This window comes from Thamnophis elegans, chromosome 5, assembly GCF_009769535.1.
Source record: "Thamnophis elegans isolate rThaEle1 chromosome 5, rThaEle1.pri, whole genome shotgun sequence".
Classification (NCBI taxonomy): domain Eukaryota; kingdom Metazoa; phylum Chordata; class Lepidosauria; order Squamata; family Colubridae; genus Thamnophis; species Thamnophis elegans.
Window position 1 is genome coordinate 41,416,041 of NC_045545.1, and position 25,418 is coordinate 41,441,458.

Consider the following 25,418-nt stretch of genomic DNA (forward strand, 5'->3'; position numbering starts at 1 on the left):
TAAGTGAGTTTTACCCCATTTTACACCTTTTCTCACCTCAGTGGTTAAAACAACTGGAGTGCTTCAAAACAATTTGGTTTATGATTGCCTTCACTGCTGCAGACCTAGAAGCACTCAGTGTTCTCTCCAACAGTAAATATCCTTCTACTAATATATGGGCTGCTGGGGATTCGCAGGGGTTTGGGAGAACCTGTAGCTAAGATTCTGTGCAGTTTGGAGAAACCCCAATCCCACTCCTGGCTGGCTCTGCCCACCCCACCCCTTCCAGGAGTCCCCATGTGGCCCGTTTTGGATTCAGGTAAGTGCAGGGTGCACATGGAGGCTCGAGGAGGGCAAAAAACGGGTCTACCAGAAGTTTGGGAAGGCTGGAAATGGGACCGGAGCCTGGGATGGCAGTTTTGGCCCTCCCGGAGCCTCGAGGAAAGCCTTTGGAGCCCAGGAAGTGCAACTCCCCTACCATGTTGCTGGAGGCCAACTAGGCCATGCCCACCATGGCCATGCCCACCCAGCAACCGGGCAGAGAAACCCTTACTAAAATTTTTGAAGCCCACTCCTGTTAATATTCCTTCCCTTTCCACATAAAATACAATAGCAGAGTTGGAAGGGACCTTGGATGTCTTCTAGAAACCCCTGAGATATTGGAACACTGCTATCATGTCTCCCCTAGTCCTTCTTTTCATTAAACTAGACATACCCAGTTCCTGCAACCGTTCTTCATATGTTTTGGCCTCCAGTCCCCTAATCATCTTTGTTGCTCTTCTCTGCACTCTTTCTAGAGTCTCCACATCTTTTCTACATCGTGGTGACCAAAACTGAATGCAGTATTCCAAGTGTGGCCTTACCAAGGCATTATAAAGTGGTATTAACACTTCATGTGATCTTGATTCTATCCCTCTGTTTATGTAGCTTAGAACTGTGTTGGTTTTTTTGGCAGCTGCTGCACACTGCTGGCTCATATTTAAATGGTTGTCCACTAGGATTCCAAGATCCCTCTCACACTTACTACTATTGAGCAAGGAACCACCTCTATACTGTGCCTGTGCATTTTGTTCTACTCTCAGGTGCCTTGGACAATAGTTTGACTCCCTCTTCTTTGTGACAACCCCATTATGCACATATTGTGCATAATGATGACTTGCAAATAAATCCAAGCAGTTGCTATGAGAGAGCTCTACAACCATTGACACGCCTGTAAAGGAATCTCTTAACACGATGGGGAATGGAGATCTGAAAACTGAGGCAGAATTGGAAATTCCCACCAATGGGAAAATGCCCACCAACAAGCTCTGTGAAGCTTCAACATTGCAGACTAAGAAGAAATGCCTTTAGCAAGACTAGAGAATTAACTGGGGTAATTGTTAAACATAGGAGGTTGTGTAAGTTTGCTGTAATGGTTTGGTGTAATAGTTAAAGTGCAGGCCTAGAAATTGGGAGATTGTGAGTTCCAGTCCTGCATTAGGCATGAAAGCCAGCTGAGTAACTTTGGGCCAGTCACTCACTCTTATCCCAATTCATCTCACAGGAGTGTGGGAAATCGGAAAAGAAAGGAACATTATTTATGTTCACTACCTTGAGTTACTTATAAAGTAATAAAGGTACAAAACTGATTCTGGAGTAGTGTAAAGCTTTCCTGTAGAAATATAATTCTTACAATCTGAACCTTCTGCATACCTGTTCCTCTCCAAATATGAAATAATTGTGTTTGATGTCTGATCTGATGAAATTAGTGCAATAATTAAATCCTGAATTACTGGTGCAAATCACCTGAAAGGGTTAAGAAAAATACAGTCGATCTCCTTGCTTAAATCATTTCATACATTTCTTACATTTGAGTCAAATCCTTGGATGAGTCTATTGCATTAAAACTTAATAACATGAATTATAGACTACAAAACACGAGGGATGCTATAGCCCAAATATACATAATGGACTTTGGATAATCAATCCAGCTGTTCTGAAATTAGGTTTAGGTTTAGGTTTAGGTAGTTTATTTATATGCCGCCCTTTTCCCTGGGGGGACTCAGGGCGGCTCACAGTTCGGAAGGAAGGGAGGACAAACAGATTAAACACATAAGACAGTACATCATTAAAAGCACAACATTCATACAATTCGGGTGGGTTGCGGTCTTTAGCCCCAGGCCTGTCGGGACAGCCAGGTTTTAAGGGCTATGCGGAAGGTCTGGAGGGTGGTGAGGGTACGAATCTCCACGGGGAGATCGTTCCATAGGGTCGGAGCTGCCACCGAGAAGGCTCTCCTCCGCGTGGTTGCCAGTCGACATTGACCGGCTGATGGAACTTGGAGGAGGCCTAATCTATGGGATCTAATTGGTCGAGTGGAGGTAATTGGCAGTAGGCAGTCTCTCAAGTACCCAGATCCACTACCATGAAGGGCTTTGTAGGTGACAAGTAGCACCTTGAAGCGTACCCGGAGATCGACAGGTAACCAGTGCAGCTCGCGGAGGATAGGTGTTATGTGGGTGAAACGAGGTGCACCCACGATCGCTCGCGCGGCCGCATTCTGGACTAGCTGAAGTCGCCGAATACTCTTCAAGGGCAGCCCCATGTAGAGCACATTGCAGTACTCCAGCCTAGAGGTCACAAGGGCACGAGTGACTGTTGTGAGAGCCTCCCGGTTCAGGTAGGGGTGCAACTGGTGCACCAGGCGAACCTGGGCAAATGCCCCCCTGGTCACAGCTGACAAATGGTGTTCAAAAGTCAGCTGTGGGTCCAGGAGGACTCCCAAGTTGCGGACCCTGTCTGAGGGGCGTAGTATTTGACCCCCCAGCCTGAGAGATGGAACACTTGCCAAATTAGTGGGAGGGAAGCACAACAGCCACTCGGTCTTATCTGGATTGAGCACAAACTTGTTAACCCTCATCCAGTCTCTAACAGCCTCAAGGCCCTAGTTCATCACGTCCACCGCTTCATTGAGTTGGCACGGGGTGGACAGATACAACTGTGTATCGTCCGCATACTGGTGGTATTTTATCCCGTGCCGCCGAATGATCTCGCCCAGCGGTTTCATGTAGATATTAAAAAGTAGGGGGGACAGGACTGAACCCTGCGGCACCCCATATGTTAGGGGCCTAGGGGTCGATCTCTGCCCTCCGACTAACACCGACTGCGACCTGTCCGAGAGGTAAGAGGAGAACCACCGTAAAACAGTGCCTCCCACCCCCACCTCCCGCAGTCGTCGCAGAAGGATACCATGGTCGATGGTATCGAAAGCCGCTGAGAGGTCAAGGAATACCAGGATGGAGGCATGGCCTCCATCCCTGGCTCTCCAGAGGTCATCGGTCAATGCGACCAAAGCGGTTTCTGTGCTGTAGCCAGGCCTGAAGCCAGACTGGAATGGGTCAAGATAACTAGCTTCCTCCAAGGACCGCTGGAGCTGAAAGGCCACCACCTTCTCAACAACCTTCCCCACAAAGGGGAGGTTGGAGACTGGACGATAGTTGTTTAGAACGGCTGGATCCAAAGATGGTTTCTTCAGGAGGGGTCTCACTACCGCCGCCTTAAGAGCGGGGGGAAAGACCCCCTCCCGAAGGGAGGCGGTGACAACCGCCTGGATCCAGCCCCGTGTCACCTCCCTGCTGTTAACAACCAGCCAGGAGAGGCACGGGTCCAGTACACATGTGGAGGCACTTACAGCTCTCATGGCCTTGTCCACGTCCTCAGGGGCAACAGCCTGAAACTCAACCCAGCGATGGCCTACCAGATTATCCCTTACATATAGACTACAATAATTCGTAGCCCTTGTTGTTTCTGGCTAGGTGTCAGGCACTGCACAAGCTGCCGTTGACAATATATTCTAATGGGTGCCAATGTAAGAAACTACCTTGTGTCCAATTGTCTCCTCTATTCAGTACAATATGCCTGGCAATAGATCTCAGGATTTTAGACAGATCTTTTTCAGTTCATAAAGATACCAAGGAGTGTGCCCTTTGAATGCATGAAATATGCCTTTTTCCCATAGAAAAATTAGGATGTAGGAGTATTTGAGCCAAATTTCCTAGGTATGCCTAAGCGCAACGAGAATTCAAACATGCCTAAACTATACATAAAAGAATAAATTTGACCCTAAAAGAAATACCGTAAAAACAATATTCACAATCACAATGGCTACCTAAATTAACTATTCCTTTACACCTAGACATAAAATACAGATGTATGAACTTATATTTAACCTACAAGCTCTTGCATTTTGAAACTGAATATTATGCCACATTAAAATTCATTTTTTTAGAACACATTTAAAATGTGGTTGGCAGTGTGTTGAGTGAACTTGGGCATTTAGGCTAATTCAGTAAGCCACAGTTCAATAAACTAAGGGCTAATCAGTTCCAATGATAAAGTCACAGACTGACTACCTACCTCACCAGTTTTCTGATGGTAACCTGTTAGTCGGATGGCCCCATTGCCTGGTGGGGCACCTTTCACTTTATCAAGAATGATTCCCAGTCGTGCTTCTTTTGGCTGCCTGCAATTTCCCTGCTCGGCATTTGGACTTGGGGGTATTTTTTTACCTCTGTTGGAATTATTAGATGCTGATTAGCTCAGATATTCTTCTTCCACAGCTCATGAAATAACATGTACCATCTTTATCATGCCCCAGGGGAAAATAGATTTCCACCAAAAAAAACCTAAGAAAAAAAATATTCCTACATACAGAGAGAAAAGATCATCAATCTGAAAACCAAATCACACTGAATTTTTACCTGGAATAGGCTGGAGAAGCCTCTGATCTGTTTCTAGGTGCTGCCAATGCCACAGCCAGGAAAATAGTGTAATGGAAGAAGGGGGACAAGGAAGGAGGGCTTTGTGTGTGCTGAATGTCAAGAGAGCGCATCATTAAAGTCTAGAAGATTCTTTAAGAAACCCAGTTTACATACCCATTTGGATGTTAGAGAGCAGAGAGGAAAGTGGAAGGTAATTGATGATGTGGGTGAATAGAGAGCTACAATGTGAGAAATGGGAAAGGACATGAGAAGAAAAAACAAGTAATTGATCAATTAATCACTGCATTTATTTGGAAAACTATTGGGCATAGCAAAACAAACCCCAAAGCAATAATAAAGAGTAAATCTCAAAGAACAAACAAGCTAAACTCAGAGTAATCTAAAACGAGCTAACATTAGAAACTTCTATTTAAATCCTCAGCTATATATTTTTTGTTTGTATGTCACTGGTGTTTTTTTCAGTCGGACAATTTATAGCACTGGTCACTGATCATAACCATAGCTATGGATATTAAATGGCAAGTTTTCCAATAACAATTGTTTGATAAGGAGATTATTTATTTACATTTGTTTGTAAGATGCCCAGAGTTGCCTTTATACGAGACGGTTAGCAGATAAGTCAAATAAATAAATAAATTTCCACTAGTACATTAGAGAGACTTTAAAAAAAAATAATACATTTTGCTTAACAATTTAAAATATTTTATACAGCAATTATCTCTTCAAAAAGCAGGGCTAATTACAGCCTATTTTTCTGAGCTTCGCATAATTTGATGGGATTTAGTGCTTGATAGTTAGATATAAAAAGTGAGGTGAAGGATCTTAACAATGTAGTTTGTTAGCACAGTACTGAACTGAAAGGTGCTTGTAATATGTGTAGCACCCAATTTGCATCATCACCTTGTCTTCTCCATCACATCTCTATTTAAATCCTCCATCAAGTTATACATGCCTCTGGGGCACATAGAGGCTGATGCCCTTTTGTTAATCTGAAAAAAATACTGCTTCACCAGACTGCCTGATTTTTAGCTCAAAGAAATGGGCGTGCCATTAAGATTTGAAATGTCAATAATGCTTATTTACTTTTGGTGTGTACTGACTAGTTGGCAGACTGCTGAATACAAAGTGAAATATATGTCTTACTAGAAATAATTTTTAAAATTTATATATAACCAGCTTTTTAAATAAACTATAGACGGGTCAGGGAGCTATGTTTCTATGCTGATTTGTTTTAAAGTTGAAAGGAAAGACAATTTTGGAGGGAGAAAAGGGTTAATCCTCCTTTTTCACCTTTCATTAGATTTAAGCTGGACAGACTGTTCCTGATTAGGAGGAGGGTCAACTAAACCAGTGTAAGGAGAAGCAGAAAAGGACAGGCTGGTGGGAGCAGGATGGAAAGAATGCTGGGTTGGAGAGAAATCAATGGGAGGCACTGTGGAACTGGACGCCTGTGTAGGAGAGAAGAGAGCACAAGAAGGTTATTATTGTAAACAGCAGGTCTACTGGAGAGCACACTGCAAATACTGTATATACTCGAGTATAAGCCTAGTTTTTCAGCCCACTTTTTGGGCTGAAAAAAGCCGCCTCGGCTTATACTCGAGTCAGTGAAAAATTTGCCCGAAATGGAGGAGAAAAAGGGGCGGGGCCATGCCGCTGGGTGACACTCGTGAATGGCCCGGTGCCCCTGTGAGTTTCCCCTCCCTCTGTGTCAGTTTGCCGCGCAGCGCGCACCGCACCATCCCCCCTCCTCACGTTCTAATGTAATGCAGGGTTGTCTTACGATTCCCCTTCCTCCCCCTCCTGCCGCTCTGCAACGATGTCCCACCTCCTCCTTGTTATGGCAAGCAGCCACATAGCGATGTCCCACCTCCTCTGGTACAGTGATCCAATGATAGGAATCACTGTGCCGTGTGTCATAGGAGGCGGGACATCGCTCCCGCGGCTGCACGGGACATCATCATCACAGCGGGACATCAGCATCATGAGGTGAGTGAAGTATTTCATTGAATACACCGCTAGTTTACTGTTTTTCTTTGAAATAAATATTCAAAAACATTATTGGTATCTATTTTTATTTTTGAAATTTACCGGTAGCTGCTGCATTTCCCACCCTAGGCTTATACTCGAGTCAATAACTTTTCCAGTTTTTTTGTGGTAAAATTAGGTGCCTCGGCTTATATTCGGGTCGGCCTATACTCGAGTTTATACGGTATTCTGGAGCTGGTCTCCTTCTCTCAAAGTACTCTGTTATCTTTGCCGCAACAGACCAATGCTCCGTAACTCTGAAGATTGCAACTCTGCTCAAGAGCTTACAACTTTATTGTTTCAAATATATATGTGGAGTTGCTAGTTTTTTTTTCAAGCTTACTACCTTAAGTTTGTTAGTGTTTCTTCCCTTGAAAAGTGATAAAAAATAATACAGTGGAAAGGTTATTTTTATAGTAGGTGCTTCCTAGATATCCTCATTGCTGAATACAGCCATGGTCCAACAGAATGATATTTTGAGTTTTCTCATTCCATACTAACAACTACCAAGTTTGTTGTCTCAGCACATGCTTTTTATATTTTCCAAGCAAACGTTCAGTCATGCTTGTTATTGCCTTTTTGGCAAACGGGGAAGGGCTCACTTTCTAAAGCATCTTTCAGTCTTTTCCTAGCACAGAAATTTGCAGTACCAGTTAGGAGGTTTGGAAGATTTGATTGGGTCCTCTGCATTCTCCAAAATGGCAGTTCTTGACCCAGTTCTTAGGATTGTGTGATGCTAGATCCAGTAGAAAGAAAGCATGACTGGGATAGTTGCTAACTAAGTTAAAAATATTGGGTCAATCTGACTCTCTTGGCACTTTGGATTGACAGCATCCATTGTCTGGAAAGCACCCTCCTATCTGTCCTATGAATTTGGATATGCATATGAATTTTTTTCTCAGAGAAGTTCTGCTTTCAAGCTGGATCCCTAGGATTTAGATTCACATCCACACATGCTTAAAATGCCAAAACAAAAATGGGTTACAGTTACAGCATCAGGAGCATACTTGAGCATGCATAAATATTTAGAAGGAAGATAATAAATTTAATGCAACAGAAATTAACTGTTCCAACTGTTCCTATTTGGTTTATATATTTTGTGACATGATAACATTGATAATTATAGGGTCCAACTCACTGTAGGAGGATATTTATATAAGGAAGCTCTGCCAGGCTGGATATCAGCCATTGATTGCATATCAGCATCTCTTGCATTCACCAGCCGCAAATAAAGCTCAGCTTTGCCAACCTGAGAAGTTAAAGGAAATGTTATATGATTAGAACAGAAAGATGAATGCAAACACGATGAGTTGAGCATATATAAATTGATATATTGTCAAAGATTAGTTATTTTTAGAATGAATAATCAATTTCAGAATCAGTGGTAGAATTGATGAGATCTGGCAGAGAATCTGTATAAAATCACAAGCACACTAAACATTAAGAGGCTGGCTATGAAGAACTACTGGAATACCTTTTTATAAACAATAATTGTTTGGGTAGGAAAGCTGTTGCTCTGCTCTGCTCTATTCCTTCTTACCTGAGGCACACCATTCAACTGTTCTTCAGTAAGACCTGGCTTTACAGGAAGCACGCGTATAGGAACTTTCCAATGCCCACTCATCACTTGGTGCAGGTGGTCAAAAATGTTGATTTTAGCCCATCCTCTGGGGGACAAATTCTGGATTTCCTGCCCATAAACATCAAAACCTCCAGAGGCCTGAAGCTCAGCTACAAGGCTGATGGAGGTTGAAGGTAGGATTCTGAAAAACACAGGAAATCCACAGCAATATGGCAACTTTTGATGAAGGATCTGATGGACAATGTGCTATAGCATAGAAACCATGACTTTTAAGAAAATACACAGCTAGTGTAAAGTTACCTCCTAAATAGGAAGAAGAAGAATCTAGCAAACCTGAAACTGGATGAAGAAAAGCAATTTTGTGCAAATTTAGGCTACATATTGTTCCCAGTACAAACGCACCAAGGTTTTCAAAAGGTCTTAGAATAAATCTGACATGTGAAAATAATGCCTTGCAAAGGGCCGTCTCAAAGCATCCCTTCTTTCCTTCGTATTGGGCGAACGGCTCAGTTGCCTAGCAGTGTTTTGCCTGAAAGCCCGGACATTACCACAAGGTATACTAAACAATCCATGGTACCTCATGAATATAGCCACGGAACAGAAATGACAGTAGTTGGAACTCAGTTGGAGGTATAGAAATATTAAATAGCAATACTATATTATTCAATAGTTTACTTTGACAGCCTTTAACCGTACTTTGTACTGCTACTAAGACTCAAAGGTGCTTTTTTTCAAGAGGCAACTGGACTTTCTTGTTTTTATTTGAAGACATTTAGTTATTCATCCAAGAAGCTTCTTCAGCTCTGACTAGATGGTGGGGAATGGAAGGAGTTATATTATTTGCAGAGACTGTGTCATCTGCAAGGAATATAAATCCTTCCACTCCCTACCATCCAGTCAGAGCTTGGATGAGAAGTGAAATGTCTTCAAAGAAAAACAAGAAAGTCCAGTTTGCTCCTGGAAAAAAAAATCTTTGGGACAACCATAACTTGGATGACTGAGAATCTCTATAGACATACTGCTACCGTGTTTCCCAAAAACAAGACAGGGTCTTATTTTCTTTTGACCCCCGAAATAAACACTTGGCCTTATTTTCGGGAAGGTCTTATTATTTTTGAGGTGCAGAAGGCAGCGAGTATGGTCACCTCATGGCTGCTGCTGTGTTGCAATATTTTTGGGAAGGGCTTATTTTTAGGGGAGGGCTTATTTTAGTGCATGCGCTCAAAAGCCTGACTGGGCTTATTATCCTGGGAGGTCTTATTTTCAAGGAGACAGGGTATTAAGTATATATTTTTCTAGAATTTAGAAACAATGTATACAGTTACAACACCATAGTAGAACTGTCAACTGAATGGCTTCCCACACAAAGACTTCCTGGTTAGGAAAGGTGTGACATGATGGAAATAGCCTGGAAGTTCACTGTTAGGAATATAATCTAACGGTTGGGTTGGCAATATACAAATCATATAGCAATGCTATACCAGTTTCTTTAAATCATACTGTAAAATGTGATTGGTTGCTGTTTTCCTCAATCGGCCATAAGAGGGAGCCAGAATGACTGTTAGCTCTCTGTTTTGTTAGATGCTAGGCTGATCTGATCTGAGTGTTTTGGAAGCTGGCTGTTAGAAAGTTAGAAAGAGCTATTGTAAGTTTTGCAACTGCTAGCAAACTTTGAGTACTGAACTGATTATATGATACTGTTATATGTTATATGTTATTTGGCTTATCCCTTAACTGAAAGACATTGATGACTGACTGTCTTATCCGTGTATGACTTGGACTGTTTGAGGGCCTCTGATACCTCTATTTCCACGAAAGTAAAAGCCTATTTAAACTACAGTGTCTCTGTATGCTGGTTTGCATGTTTCCAACACAACTCTCACAATGCTTCTCTGAACGCACTCGCTCTCCCAACAGGGAGCTTACCTAACACTCACCTTGGGACTGGCTGTCTAGCTGCTAAGATGGCACAGCATGCTCTTTGCCTGTCCATCAGAGACTGTGGAGAGTGGCCCATATCAGAGGAGACAATAGGAAGAGGTGTGGACTTCCCTAGTTGCTGGCAATTACGATATAAACCAGAGACCAGGCGAACATGGTAGAACATAGGATCCAACCCCAAAAGAAAATCATAGAATACTACAAAACCAGATCTGCAGAGAGAGAATAGAGTTAGTTAAATTCATAATATTCCATGTTGCTACTTTTTCTGAAGAGCTGGATGAGAATCGTCATACCCAAACATCTTGATCAAAATCACTATTACCGTATATACTCGAGTATAAGCCGAGTTTTTCAGCCCACTTTTTGGGCTGAAAAAAGCCGGCTCGGCTTATACTCGAGTCTACAACTGGATCCGGCAGTGCTGTTGCCTGTTGGAGGAGGAGGGGATTCCTTCCTGCGAGACCCCGTCCAGAAAAATGCGGGGAGCGGCAGCGGAGCCCCGGGGCTGCTTCTGCTCCATCCGCTGGACTGTTTCCTCGCCTGCCCGCCCGCCTGCTCATTCATTCCGTTTCCTAGCCTGCCTGGCCACTTATTCGTTTCGTTTCCCTCCCCTGCCTGCCCCCTTGTTCATTCCATTTCCTAGCCTGCCAGGGGAAGGATACTATGAAATCCCCAAATCCTCCCCACTCCAGGGATAGGATACTATGAAAGCCCCAGGATCTCTTGTCTTGCTGGGCAGTCTGCGCCAGCCATTCCCTCTCCTCTGTTAACTCCCTTCCATTCCACGTCCGAGTCAAAGGACGGCCGGTGGCTGCTGGACCTCCTGATGGGCCAGAGGTCTGTCTGTCTGTCTGGATGTTTGTCTGGATGTGTCTGTGTATGCGCGTGTAGTCCGCTGACTTCCACGCAGGTGAGCCGCTGCAAGCCTCCAAACGTGACAGGCTCCCAGCTTGGGTGGAAGAGTTTGACGCCCTTCCCGGCTTTGCTCTCCTTCGGGGTTAGAATCGGAACCCGAGGATGCCGGGTTCCAGTCGCCCCTGGCGTCCGAACCGAGAGTTGCCCGGCGAAGTTCCTCGGTGGGAACTCCGGCCGCTGCCCACCCGTGGGGAGAGAGGGAAGAGCCCCGAGCGAGCCGCCTCGGTTTGGCAACCAAACCCATCCAGCCTTTTACCTCCCGTCCCCCCGCCCGCCCGCTCGCAGCCCCCTCCCCGGGCTGGCGCCAACTCCTCCCCGTGCCCGGCCTCCAGCCGAGGCAAGTCGGTGTCTCTTTAAGCTAGAGAGAGGAGGGGAGGGAAGGCAGGGACCAGCCGGCTGACAATGGGCCGGAGCGGCTGAGTTGGAGCAAATTCCGCGGCGGAGGCGGCGTCCCAGCTCCAGCGGCTCCGAGGCGAGCGGCTTGGCCCTTCCGCTGGGCGCTCGGAGATGAAGGCGCGCTGGCGCTGAGTTGAGCGGCGAGCTTGCCGAGCGCGCGGCTCCGGGAAGCCCCCCTTCTCCTCCCTGCTGGAAGCCGAGCGAGCCCCGCCGCCCACGGACTCCCGCGGCCCGCCCCAGGGCTCCGGGAGGCAGGACCCGGAGGCAGCCCAGCCCTGCCGCCGCCCCCGCGCCCTCCACCCGCTGCGCGAGAGGGGACCCCGCTTTCCCCTTGCCGGATGCGTCCCTGGCGGAGCTGAGCCATGCGGCGGAGGCTCCCGCTCTGGTTCCGGAGCTTGCTGTGCCTCTGGCCGGTCCTGGTGGGACCCGCGGCAGGTAAGAGGCGCCGTCGAGCGCCTCGTACAATGATTTATGTATGAGGTTTAAGTGACTGAGACACACTCCTGGCTACGCAGCAATGTTATTTCTGACTTAGTATACTATGAAATCCCCCAAATCCTCCCCACTCCAGGGGAAGGATACTATGAAATCCCCCAAATCCTCCCCACTCCAGGGGTAGGATACTATGAAATCCACATTCCCTCCCCACTACAGGGGAAGGATACTATGAAATCCCCCAAATCCTCCCCACTCCAGGGGTAGGATACTATGAAATCCCCCAAATCCTCCCCACTCCAGGGGAAGGATACTATGAAATCCCCCAAATCCTCCCACTCCAGGGGAAGGATACTATGAAATCCACATTTCCTCCCCACTCCAGGGAAGGATACTATGAAATCCCCCAATCCTCCCCACTCCAGGGGTAGGATACTATGAAATCCACATTTCCTCCCCACTCCAGGGAAGGATACTATGAAATCCCCCAAATCCTCCCCACTCCAGGGGAAGGATACTATGAAATCCACATTTCCTCCCCACTCCAGGGGAAGGATACTATGAAATCCCCCAAATCCTCCCCACTCCAGGGGTAGGATACTATGAAATCCACATTCCCTCCCCACTACAGGGGTAGGATACTATGAAATCCCCCAAATCCTCCCCACTCCAGGGGAAGGATACTATGAAATCCACATTTCCTCCCCACTCCAGGGGAAGGATACTATGAAATCCCCCAAATCCTCCCCACTCCAGGGGTAGGATACTATGAAATCCACATTCCCTCCCCACTACAGGGTAGGATACTATGAAATCCCCCAAATCCTCCCCACTCCAGGGGAAGGATACTATGAAATCCACATTTCCTCCCCACTCCAGGGGAAGGATACTATGAAATCCCCCAAATCCTCCCCACTCCAGGGATAGGATACTATGAAAGCCACATTCCCCTCCCCACTCCAGGGGTAGGATACTGCAAAATCCCCAATTCCTCCCCACTCCAGGGGAGGAAATAAATATTCAAAAACATTATTGGTATCTATTTTTATTTTTGAAATTTACCGGTAGCTGCTGCATTTCCCATCCTAGGCTTATACTCGAGTCAATAACTTTTCCAGGTTTTTGTGGTAAAATTAGGTGCCTCGGCTTATATTCGGGTCGGCCTATACTCGAGTATATACGGTATGTTTGGATGGAGAAAGAATAGAAGGATAAATATATTTACTTTATATTAAAGTAGTGGCCACTTGATTTTTTTCAAACAAATATTTTATGCAGCAGTGAATTCTAACTGCAACTTATTTAGAAAGGACTGTCTGTCTGTACATGTGCATGAAGGCCTCTAAGGAATGGATATTATAGGTCACAGTTTTACATACACTGGATCATATGGAGCTGGTCCTAGTGTGTCAGAGGGATCCAGAAAGTACTGGTTTATTCCTGTAGCAGATGATCTCAAGGGGTCCTATAACAAAGAGGAGATTTATGAATTTATCAGCAGAATCCAACTAATTCTTTAACAGCATAACCTAAACAATCATATCTACCAAGGCCATCTTCCAACATGTTGTTGTCTGGAAAGATTGAGACAAATTGTGGTGGTAAAACATACCCCTCCATGCACTTGTGTTCACCACCAGACCCCTGCGATGCTCACTCCATGCAGGTGAACTGTTTAAAGTGCCCTTGTAAAAAAAAGCATTAATAGTAAGTCCTTTGATTGCCCATATTTATTGCCCCCCCACATGCGTGCACACACACACAACCTACAGTGCAACCTACAATCTTGATAATACCTGTTTGGAAGAATGCTTGGCAGTAAAAATATGGTGTGAAATGATAATGACACTTTTAAATGGAATTTATATGCAGAAATATTGCTATCTTCATACCTGAGTAGCTCAACTGTTTTCCTGGAAAGACTAAGGATCAATTGAATACTTTTCCCCACAAGGAGACTGAAGTTGAGAGAATATTTGTGATTACTATTGACTGGATTATTATTTTTGCACTTTGCTGTAACTTGGCAGGAAAGAACAGTGACTGGCTCCTAGAGGTTCATGCCGATTCTCAATGCTCAGAAGTTAACAGGATTTCAGACAATTAGATGGTTTCATTTAAGATGCTTGGCAACGATTGGAAAGGGGGAACCGTGCCACGTGGAAGAGTTCTTAAATGCAAGTTCTGACACATTGAAATTTGGCACCATAATACTTTTTAAGATGATCATATAAATGCAAAAAATGTCTTACTATATTCTTTTTCCTCTTTCAGTAGCTAGTAAGTGTATTTTTCAATTTAACATTGAACACATTTTATGCATGCTATCACTTGAATCAAAATATCTGTAAATATAGATCTGTAATTGTGAATAGTTATGGTCACTGATTTTTCAACTCAACGACCAATGGTCAGCAGCTACTAGAGCAAATTTGTTGGAAAGAGAAACTGCAAAATTTACTTGTATATTCCTTGAGGCAAAGTATTAGAATAAGAGAAGGAAGGAAGGAAAATATGGACAAAACTGCACTATAGCCACCCATTGTATAGATTGTGTGTCTTGCACATTTTTGCAGAACATGATTTCCTTACTACACACTGAGAGTTGTGATCACAAATATGAAAGAATATGAAATTATTGTCATAAAAGCTAGAGGTCAAAATTTGAATTTCATCCAAAAGCTACATTCACGATCCATCCAATGGACATCAGCTGGGTTTGGAGAAAAACAAATCCCATCCTTGAGAAAACTCTACCTACTTTCTCTGTGCTTTCAGAAGAGCAATGTTTTCTTGTCCTTTTTTGTTAGAAAATACGTACTATAAACAAAAGCATAGCAGATCCTGCAGATCAAAGACTTCTATATATCTGTAAAACCTCTCTCAAATTTGCCCAAGCCAAAGGGCACTCACCATAGTTCTAGCCAGAATGGTGGGATCAGGAAGTCCAAGGTGAGGAGGAGGAGGTGGCAGAGGTGGTGCTATAGGAGGTGGAAGAAGGGGTGGCGATCGTCTTCTAGGCCACTGAACTTTCCTCCTTTCAATATTGTGTCTCAGCCTACCAATCTCAGCATGTAGCTGAGCCATTTCTGCCATATGTACTTGTTGCAAGTTGTCCAGCTCTAAGTCCAAAGAACCTAATGAAAACGAAAAGGCTCATTAATGTAGCATTGTATCCTATGAGAGCACTTCCAAATGCCAAAAGAATGTGGAGATGGCTGGTCTAATTAAGCATAGGAAATGAATAGATTAACCAGCAGAAATAACTATGTCTATTCTTTTGGTGTTATAGCTTTTCATCAGTTAGTTCATGGCCCTATTCCATTTTTTCTGGATTGGCATCACTCAACATTTATCTACACCTTCAACAGGACATAGTTTTCCTCAATCTATAGGGAATACCAAATTTAACACCCCCAAAAAATTCTTGCTGTACAGATTCATTGGGGTAGCATGTTTCTGGGAGTGACTGAGAATACCCAGAGTGAATGCCAAGACTATATAACAATAGCACTTAGATTTATATACCGCTTTAAGTGCTCTGCAGTCCTCTCTAAGTGGTTTACAGAATCAGCTTATTGCCCCCAACAATCTGGGTCCTCGTTTTACCCACCTCGGAAGGATGGAAGGCTGAGCCAATATAATTGCAGCAGACTCTTCTTACCCCAAGCAAAAAGGTCATGCTGTGGCAGGACATAGAGTGAGATTTGGACATAAGAGTGAGATGATACGGGGTTGGACTAGAGGACCTCCAGGGTCCCTTCCACCTTGCTATTGTAAAGTAAAAGACATTTTCTAGTCTTGTAGAAGAACAGAAGCTTAAAATGTCAAACCACAATTTCAGCTACAGTTCTCGCTCACAAGCCAAGTGTAGAGCTAAACCACGTAAGTCAATATGAAACTAGCACTTCCTGCAAGATACCTGCGAACAATGGTGGGTTTCAAAAAATTTTAGAACCTATTCTGTAGGTGTGGCCTGTTTTATGGGAGTGGCTCGGTGGTCATGTGACTGAGGTGGGAGTGACTTGGCAGTCATGTGACCAGGTGGGCATGGCTTGGCAGTCATGTGACCAGGTGGGTGTAACTAGGTAGCTAAGGTCATGTGATTGGGTGGGCATGGCCAACTCGATGTCACTCACATGGAGGGGCACCTGGCCTGGCTTCTCCTTGCCCCTCCCCTCCCTGCCAGTCCTTGCCTCGTCTTGCATGTTATGGTGGGAGATGAAGCATTTTCAAAGTCATCTTCCCCTTGATACTAGCCAATAAGATGAGATTCTACTGTCAGAAGATGGCCTGCTGTACATTTCCAAATATTGGTTATCACCATTCTCTTGGTAAGACTGAGTGGAGAGATTTATAAAAAATAACAGAATTGGAAGGGACCTTGCAGATTTTCTAGTCCAACCCTTGCGAAAGCATGAGATGAGACCCTATACTATTATGGACAAATTTCTTCTTAAAAACCTCCAGTGATGGTATACCTACAATTTCTGAAGGCATCCCATTTCTCTAAATGTTCTGTCATAAATTTCTCATTTCTAGGTTGGATCTGTTTGATAGGTTTCCATCTCACAGATCCGTCTCATCGTTACTTCCAGTTGAGCCAGGCACCACCTATTCTATACATTTTTTTTTTGCCTGTGTGAAATCTTACTTTACTCTCCATTAAATTGCATTTTTGGTGAGAAATGATGTTCTACCATGGTATTCAGTTTACTACAATGATTTTTGCAAACCACATTAAAGGTTGAAGAATACACCTCTACTTATACTGATAAAGATTATTATTTTTCAACATTAAATCATACAGTAAATCAAATACTTCCAATCCTATAATTGAAAACACATTAGAAAGGCCTCCAATGGATGTTTTACTATTCTTTCTTTTCTTCTTTAATTAAATCTTTCTTTATTTTTTTTCTTGGGCCTTATTGCAATATTTCAAATTCTCACAGATCCTTCACAAAGAACCAATTCTAATTTAACTGGAATACAAAACAATCTCACACACACACCCCTCAGCTCCTCAACACTTCTCAGTGTTATGTACAGAAATATGCTTCTCTTTATTGCTCATTTTCAAATTAACAGGCCAGCTGGTTTGGGAGAGAGAAGCAGCTTCTTCCTCATGCACAAGCCTGATAGAGGACAACTGTCCCTCCCCCCCACTCTCTCTTGTTCCACTGCAGCATCTGGAAAAATGGGATAGGGACCCCCCCTGCGCCTTTTGGGGAAAACACACACACACAGCTGTCTCCAAGGTCCGCTGGTGGGTGCCTTAAGAAAATAGACCCGGGAATTGCTCTCTGGATGGGTTTTCCTTTCTTAAGCAATTTAAGAGCATTGCCACCGTCTTGCAGACTTCCTTCCCTGCTTTTCCTTTTCCTTTTCCTGGCAATCTATTGTGGATGGACAAGCAGAGCTCCAAGAGGGATGGGGGCCCAACTTCAACCAATTTTTTTTAAAAGGGTGCAGCCCGGAGACCATGCAGCCCCCCCCACCCCCCCCACCCCGGCCCAAAAAGAGCCTCCTGTTGCTGTTCCCTCTAGGCAGAGGAGCAAAGGAAGATGATTGAGGGAATCCCCTTCAGTTCTCTACTGCCTCCCCGTCACCCTGTCCGCACGTACCTCTTCAAGGTGCTGGGCTTCTTGGACCCCTTTCCTCTTGCCCCCCCCCAACATCTGCTCCAATGGCAATTATGGCTAAAAGCAAAAGCTCTTTGTAAGTGACTTCTTAACTCTTGTGAAAATAATTTGCCCTTTAACTTCTTGTGGGCTAAGGCTGAAATGCAGGCTTTGTGGCCGCTATCTTTACTCAGTTAAGAAAAAAGGCTATGAACCCTACCATTTTCCATTCTCCTTCTGTCCTTCAGAATTTTCATTTTCAATATCTCATCTTCCAGACGTGATTCTCTAACTCAACCGACAAGAGTTCTGCGTCCAAGTCTTTGAGTTGAGATCATCTTCATATTCTGCAGAAATATGAAGGAGAGTCAGTCAGAAGCAAGGACAACTACAAGTTGTGACCGAGGAAAAAGCATTTGCTAAGGTTTTAGATTTACAGGATCTATCAATAGTTCACCTTAAAGATTCATACATGCATAATAAATAAGTTTTCATGGGTAAGGTCATACTATCCAGTGGAAGAGTTTCCTCATAGACTGGGTTAAGACTTCACATTAAGGTTTACTGCATTTCATTTGGTTTTGGATTGCCATCTTGGATGCACCCAACCATTGAAGATATAAATTATAGTTTTAGTTTTGGCATGTGATATGAATCTAGTGATTATCTGTTAACAGTTTGCTGAGCTCAAGAGAGATGCAAACATTCTTGACTTAAGTGTAGGGTCAACATCCAAATTTGGGGTAAAGTTGATTGGAAAAACATAGCTCACTTTCTTTCTACCCCTTTGTTTAGGCTTTGTGCTATTTTTTTCCAGTGCTGTGGCCTCCAGCTGCAGTTCATACATCTGACGGACAATGTGATGGTCACTGCCTCCACTCTGCAAGTAAGTCAGGTACAGCATCCTGTCAGGGATATGAACAGTCATCATCAAGAATTATTACAATTTTCCCCCTGACTGTATATATTTAATAGTTGCATTCCAAAAAAAATTATGCAAATTTTCATGGCATGGAAATAATTTGATGAAAAAGGATGCTTTTCATGCAGCTGCTATAGGGTTTTGGTAATTCACTGTACCACTGGAGGGGAGTTAAGTATTCTCAAATTAGTAAAAAGTTTGCCTTTTCAATTGTTGGAGACAGTTTGTGTAGAAAATCAATCTAGGACATTTCGTCACTAGCAATTTATGATTTATATTATTATTCAGCCATCATCATGTCAAGAAACATGAAAAGTACAGTTTTATATTGCCACAATATAATGTGATGCTAGAGGAAATGGCCTTAAGAGTTGCAGATACAGGTTTGCTAAGTGATGGGAAAGTTTTATAGACAGAAACAATTAAAGATACAATCATCTCTATATATTCTAAGTTTACAGAAACTGTTATATGTCCTTCCAACTCTTCTTCCAACTCACTGTATCTCAGAAGAGAGGGGCCCAATAGCTGCTGGAAACACCATAGACTTGAGATGGCATTCTCGTCCATTTTATTTACAGTGCCACCTGTCTTTCTATTGGTGGCAGAATCCAGATTGCTTCTAAAAATGAAAAAGGAGGCATTTATTTATTGTAAGTAAAGGAAAAGGTTTCCCTCACACATATGTGCTAGTCATTCCCAACCCTAGGGAGCAGTGCTCATTTCCGTTTCAAAGTCGAAGAGCCAGCGCTGTCTGAAGACGTCTCCATGGTCATGTGCCGGCATGACTAAATGCCAAAGGTGCACGGAACGCTGTTACCTTCCCACCAAAGGTGGTCCCTATTTTTCTACCTGCGTTTTAATGTGGTTTCGAACTGCTAGGTTGGCAGAAGCTGGGACAAGTAACGGGAGCTCATCTCGTTATGCAGCACTAGGGATTCAAACCACTGAACTTTTGATCAACAAGCTCAGTGTCATAGCCACTGAGTCACTTATTTATTTTACTTATTTATTAATGTTTTATATGCCCCATCTCTCCCATAAGGTGCTTTGGGTGGCTTACAGGTTAGAAAACAAATAGAAAAATAATAATATAATAAATATTAAAATATTAAAACTATGGCAGATTAAAAATTTAAAAACAATAAAAAACCAAACTGAGACAGAATGGCACAGAGATTCAATCTTTCTACTCTGTCAACACCTCCAGTGGTGAGCAACCCGGGCCCCATGATAACCGGCAAAACCAAATTTTAATGCCCTTCCAGAAGGCTAAAAGGGTGGGAGCAGTTCTCATGTCTGGTGATAAGAGTATTTGGATGAGGCCACGATGAAAAAGGCTCCTCTCCTTGACCCCACCTGCCAGAATTCCTTAACAGAGAATTGGGGGTTATACAAGAGTCCTTTTGCTTTCTCCATTCATTGGCGATGCATATTATGTTCTCAAGCACGCTATAACAGTCATATTACAGATATCCAGACAAATATTATTAATATGGTCTGCACTGTCTTGATGTCTCACATGGTATGGACTAAAACATTGTCATATAGATCTTGACAAAAATGTGTTCAATTCCGGAGCTCTCTGTCCTGGAGTCTTACCTGTTCCCTGTTGCTACCTGCAGAAGTTCCACCTGTTCCCTCAGTGCATTTAAAGTCAACTTGTTCTTTTTTTCTTGGGTATTCAGCTCCATCAACAACTCTTCTATCTGAGATGAAGAAGAGTTCCCTAATTCAGCTCTGACAGCGTGTACGAATTTCTAGGTAAATACAAAATGGAACAAATTGTGCTGGAACAACTGCATCAATTAACGTATGGTTCAGGAAACACTTTATATATGTTTCATTACTATATGTGTTCTTCTGACCTGTTTCTCAGAAGGAGTAGATTGTCAAATGTCAGGAAAATCAGGAGATTCCGATAGTTCAAATGGATATAAAGATATATTGTAAGCTTGAGCTCTCTACAAGAATCTGAACTACTAATGGCCAAGGGAAATTAGTGGGAGATAAGAGTAGAAGGAATTCAAGGTGGGCTAGATTCACATCTCTTGTGGGTGTGAAGGATCATGACTAATGACGCTCCCTCGGGCTCAGCCGTGTTATCACTTACATAGATCAGAGATATATACCTGTGTTTAATCATATGACAACACTACAAGTAAATAGTTCTCCATAAAGAAGACCTCAGAAATGTAATCTTAACATGCTAGGGTAAAAGTTAGGTTTGAACTTTTTTTCTGAAAATTATATTTATACATGTATAGATCATTTGTTGCCTCTGGATTGAACAACTCTGATACAAACTTGCTCTTGATGAGAAATCTCCTCTGTCTTTTGGGAGTTGGGAAATTCCATACATAAAATATCAGGTACAAGCACCATTGAGGTGGTATTCTTTCATTAACTGCTTCCTTCTCTTATATGGTATACATGGCATAATTACCCCTGTGTGCTAGTCTCAAACACTTTTGGCTAAATGAAAGTTCATTTATCCTTGTTACTTTTTTCTCCAATTCAGCTATCTCCTTAACCTGAACGAGGAACAAAAGGGTGACAATTCAGCAAAATCTCTAATTTTCAAATTACCATCTTTTTGCTGTTCCAGGTGTTGGTTGCTAGCTTGGATTTCAGCCAACTGGCGCTCATGTGCACCTACTATTTGCCTATGACGCTGACAGTGTTCTTGCTGGTGAGGTGTTTGGTTTTCATTCTAAGAGTCAAGCAAAGACACTAGATTCAAATAGATGTTTCTCCTACAGCAAGAGCAAGGAATTCTCCAAAGGTAGATTCTGAACCTTAAGTTCCAACCTCCATCAACACTGACCATGTTGGGTGGAATGTCTAGGAATTATCATACACTAAATCATGACTATGTGAATTATGGTTCTGCATTGCACAGTTAATTATAAAAAAGATGATTATAATAATTAAATTATAGTGATAAGCTTGTAATTTAACACCATTAAACACCCATATCTGCCTATCTCAGGTCCTTGGGAAGTACTTGATAGGTGGAAAAAAATGTAGAATCCAATCTGAACATCTGGCTCACTGTGCAAGGAACTATAATGATAATAATTTTCAAAATAATCTGTAGCCCTAGACTAACAAGAGAGAAAAGCAGTACTGCATAGATGTATGTGTGATGTTATAAATCTCTCTTCAGCCCCCAAAATATATGTTAAAGTTTCTCAGGTTCATTTACCCCTACCTGAAGTGTCCGAAATGTTGGATGTGTGCCTTCAAGTGATATCCTCAATTTGTGGAACTGTGAATAGAAAAATTACTAAATAGCATACTTCCTTTCTAAAGGTGGGTAAAACCCGCACTAATTAATTTATTGCTATATCAAGATTCGTACTTGAACACTATTAACTTATTTCATTTACCATGAAATACCATGTAGTAGGACTATGTAGGAGAAATTTGAAAATTATCCAAAAGCTAAAGCACAATTTAAAATGTCTAAGTCCTAAATCAGTGGTTAATTACTCTGGTAAAGGTTGATGAGCTGATAGGAGCAGAGTCATCTATGAGAAAGACAAAGATTTACCTCTTCAGTCAGTTTTTTCAAGGCCTGGTTATCTGAAACTCTTCCATTATCATCGGAGCTTCTAACATTATGGACTTGTTGCTCGTGTTTCCCCATTTCCCTTGACATATCTGAAATTGTCTCTTTCTGGCTTCGACACATGAAGCTGATAATGTTGATCCATTAGATACCAGCAACCAAGAGAGAAAATAAATCATTACTGTATGACCAGGGTACATATTCAAGAAGATTGGAATGTCTTTATATGTTAGCTATAGCTCCCATAATTGCCAGCCAGCAGTAGTCATTCTATATTATGTTCAAGAGGAAAAGAAAATATTTTGTGAGAAGTTAGAAATTTGTTTTCTTCTTCTTTACAAGAACAACAACAACAACAACTACTACTACTACTACTACTACTACTACTACTACTACTAGAATAAACAAATGCATGCATCTACTCTTTCCTAATGCTTGGTTGCAATAGAGAGTATTGGATGAATTAATCTATTCAAGAAGGTGGCTCATAATCATTAGAGTGCCATAATTACAGACATACTGTATATGAGCAGTACTACAATTCTCCATTCCTGTGCCATTTTTCTTCTAAACATTTAAAAAGCTTATTTTACTTGATGACAAATTTAGCATTCCTATACTGAATAGCTGAAACACACAAGTACTTCCATGGGTTACTCCACTGACTGTTCCTTTGGAGTCTCTCAGATAGAAAATCTGGGTCCCTAGAATAAAGTTTTTACAAGAGCAGCTTCCAGAAAACCGTAATTAAAGTTTATTGACTGATTATTCTTAATATCATGATAAAGAAAAAAGGAGAGCGATAGAAAATATTAGCAAACTATTAGGAACAGTTATCCCCAACATAAGGAAAACAAGATGTGATCATTTAGGTGGTTATTCAGCATACAAAACAAAACAATTTTATCTCCTACTAGTCTATCAGAAAAAAGTTGGCATAAAGTTCAGGATCATTATCAAACCTATCCTCAATCACAGGAAATGTTTTAAAGTGTACTTATCTATTATGTTTATCTGTTCCTGGAACTGATAATACTGCAATCTCCTGCTCTCATCTTCAGACCAATCAAAGTAACCTTCAAAATAATTTTTATTAATAAAAATCAAGTTGTCCTTTTACCATGCTGTCTGCCATTTCTGTTTTCTTGGGCTCTTTCCCTTTATGCTGTGCTTGCCTGTGCCGGTATTTTATATTCATTGCCATTTCTCTTCCAATGCAGAATTTTTCCATGTGCTTCTCTAGCAGTCCGCCTAGAGCGGAACCCATCTCACAGTTACGACAGTGGAAAAATGCTATATCTGTCATCTTAAAAAGTATTCCAGATATTTACAAAGGGTTATACTTATCAGTATGCAAAAGGTGCTGGCTACTCATATTTCCTTGTAGGAAAGAACTGTCGTATCATTTGGAGTTTTTGGTTGCTCTGCTGGTAGTTATGGGGTGTAACCAACCTGACAAAATAATAGAAGATTGCCCACAGTAGCTGGAAATATCACCATGCCAGTTATTACTGTTTATGTTGCAATACCAGGGTTACATGAGCAATCTTCCCACTTGTATTCTTTGGCCAACCTGGCTAGAATTCTAGAAGGTTCAAATTCCAGTGTGCCTGAACATTATTAGGTTTGTGGAAAGCTGATTCAGGAATTTACAAGGGAGTGGGCCCCACTGGACAACTATCTGCCTTCACAGTCCTATTATTTTACATCGAGGATCTCTATATTTAATTCTTCAACACTGCAAGCTGGCATTCCTGGAGTAAGCACGGGACAACATCTATACTGATAAACTCCAAATCCCGAGGAAGAATAAATGTGATGAATAATATGAAAGAAAATGCACCTTTAGTGCTATTTGGTGCATTAGACAATAGTAAGCAATTATACTGTTTGTTTATCTTTCATATAAAATGTTGCATGAACCCTTTGAAGTGTAGGTTGTTATCACCCAGTCCTCTCCCAGAAAAATGAAATATCCTAGGAAATATTGAAAAGGCAGAATATTTCTCTGCATATGAAAAGAAAGAAACATGTTTTAAAAGACAAAATAGCAGCCTGTAGCTTCCTACCCATCCCCACTTTATTAATGGGCCATTAAGAAGGCCAAGCTAGTCCACTTTACATAATAAAGACTTCTCCACTTCAGCTACAGGAAAGCATGATAATATTGGCCCCAACTGACCACATGGCATCTGAGAACTCAACCAAACCTGGATTCAAAACACAGCCCAGAGAATTTCCCCTGCATGGCCCCATGGGAGTCTGACAACCAATCAGAATACATTTCTTACACAGAAACAGGAAACAGAGAAGTGGGACTGAACAGGTTATAAAAAGCCTAGCAAGCCCCTTCCTCAGCCCTTCTTCTCTTCTCCACCAACATTGAAGCATGTGATCACCTTTTCTGTTCAGGACTCAAGCCATGTGGTCCTGCCCAACAATAAACCATCTTTCCAAGCAGCCTCCATGTCTCCAGTGTCTTTTTCCCCACTTGGAGCCGAACCCAGAAATACATTTCTTTCATCAGAAGTTTGCAAAATCAATCATTCATTCAATTCATCATTAGTATGAATTCAGCCAATTGTGTGCTGTTCAAAAAACATGATTGAACAAATCATAGCTTAGCACAATACATGAATCTGTCATGCCTAGAAAATCAGCCATAGAATAAGTGGAGAAGCAGAAACAATGGAAAAAAGCCAGTGTTTTACATAAACAAATGTATTAGCTATTAGAAGTGCAGATGGCAGCTATAGAGCTATGAAGCATTTGGTAGAAAGACTAATAGAGGTTTAGAGGTTTAGAGGTTTAGAGGTTTATTAACATTTATAGGCCGCCCTTTTCCCTGAGGGGACTCAGGGCGGCTTACATAAAATCAAGGGAAGGATATACAAACAGTAACGCAGACAACATAGAATAAAATAATGAGCAACATTCATTCATCATTCGGGAGGGGCAATTATCTTTGTCCCCAGGCCTGACGGGCTAGCCATTTCTTAAGGGCTATGCGGAAGGCCTGGACGGTGGTGAGAGTACGAATCTCCACGGGGAGATCGTTCCAAAGGGTCGTAGCTACTACTGAGAAGGCTCTCCTCCTTGTAATTGCCAGCCGGCACTGGCTGGCAGATGGGACTCGGAGGAGGCCCATCTATGAGATCTAATTGGTCGCAGGGAGGTAATTGGCAGAAGCGGTCTCTCAAGTACGGAGACCCACTACATGGAGGGCTTTATGGGTGACTAATAGCACCTTGAAGCGCACCCG

At 42.5% G+C, this 25,418-nt stretch overlaps 1 protein-coding gene across 1 annotated transcript; it reads right to left on the reverse strand.

Annotated features, from left to right (window-relative positions):
* Nucleotides 1-6,025: 6,025 nt before the first annotated feature.
* On the reverse strand, nt 6,026-23,462 carry CCDC17 (coiled-coil domain containing 17). Its single transcript, XM_032218966.1, is given in 19 exon segments — nt 6,026-6,187; nt 7,903-8,013; nt 8,305-8,527; nt 10,284-10,499; nt 13,416-13,501; nt 14,950-15,173; nt 17,881-17,943; nt 17,946-17,978; nt 17,981-18,007; nt 18,429-18,565; nt 19,083-19,134; nt 19,137-19,204; nt 20,185-20,319; nt 20,321-20,342; nt 21,172-21,295; nt 21,797-21,853; nt 22,139-22,225; nt 22,227-22,283; nt 23,277-23,462. Coding segments are annotated over 19 exon segments (2,070 nt in total).
* Between the last annotated feature and the right edge of the window lie 1,956 nt (nt 23,463-25,418).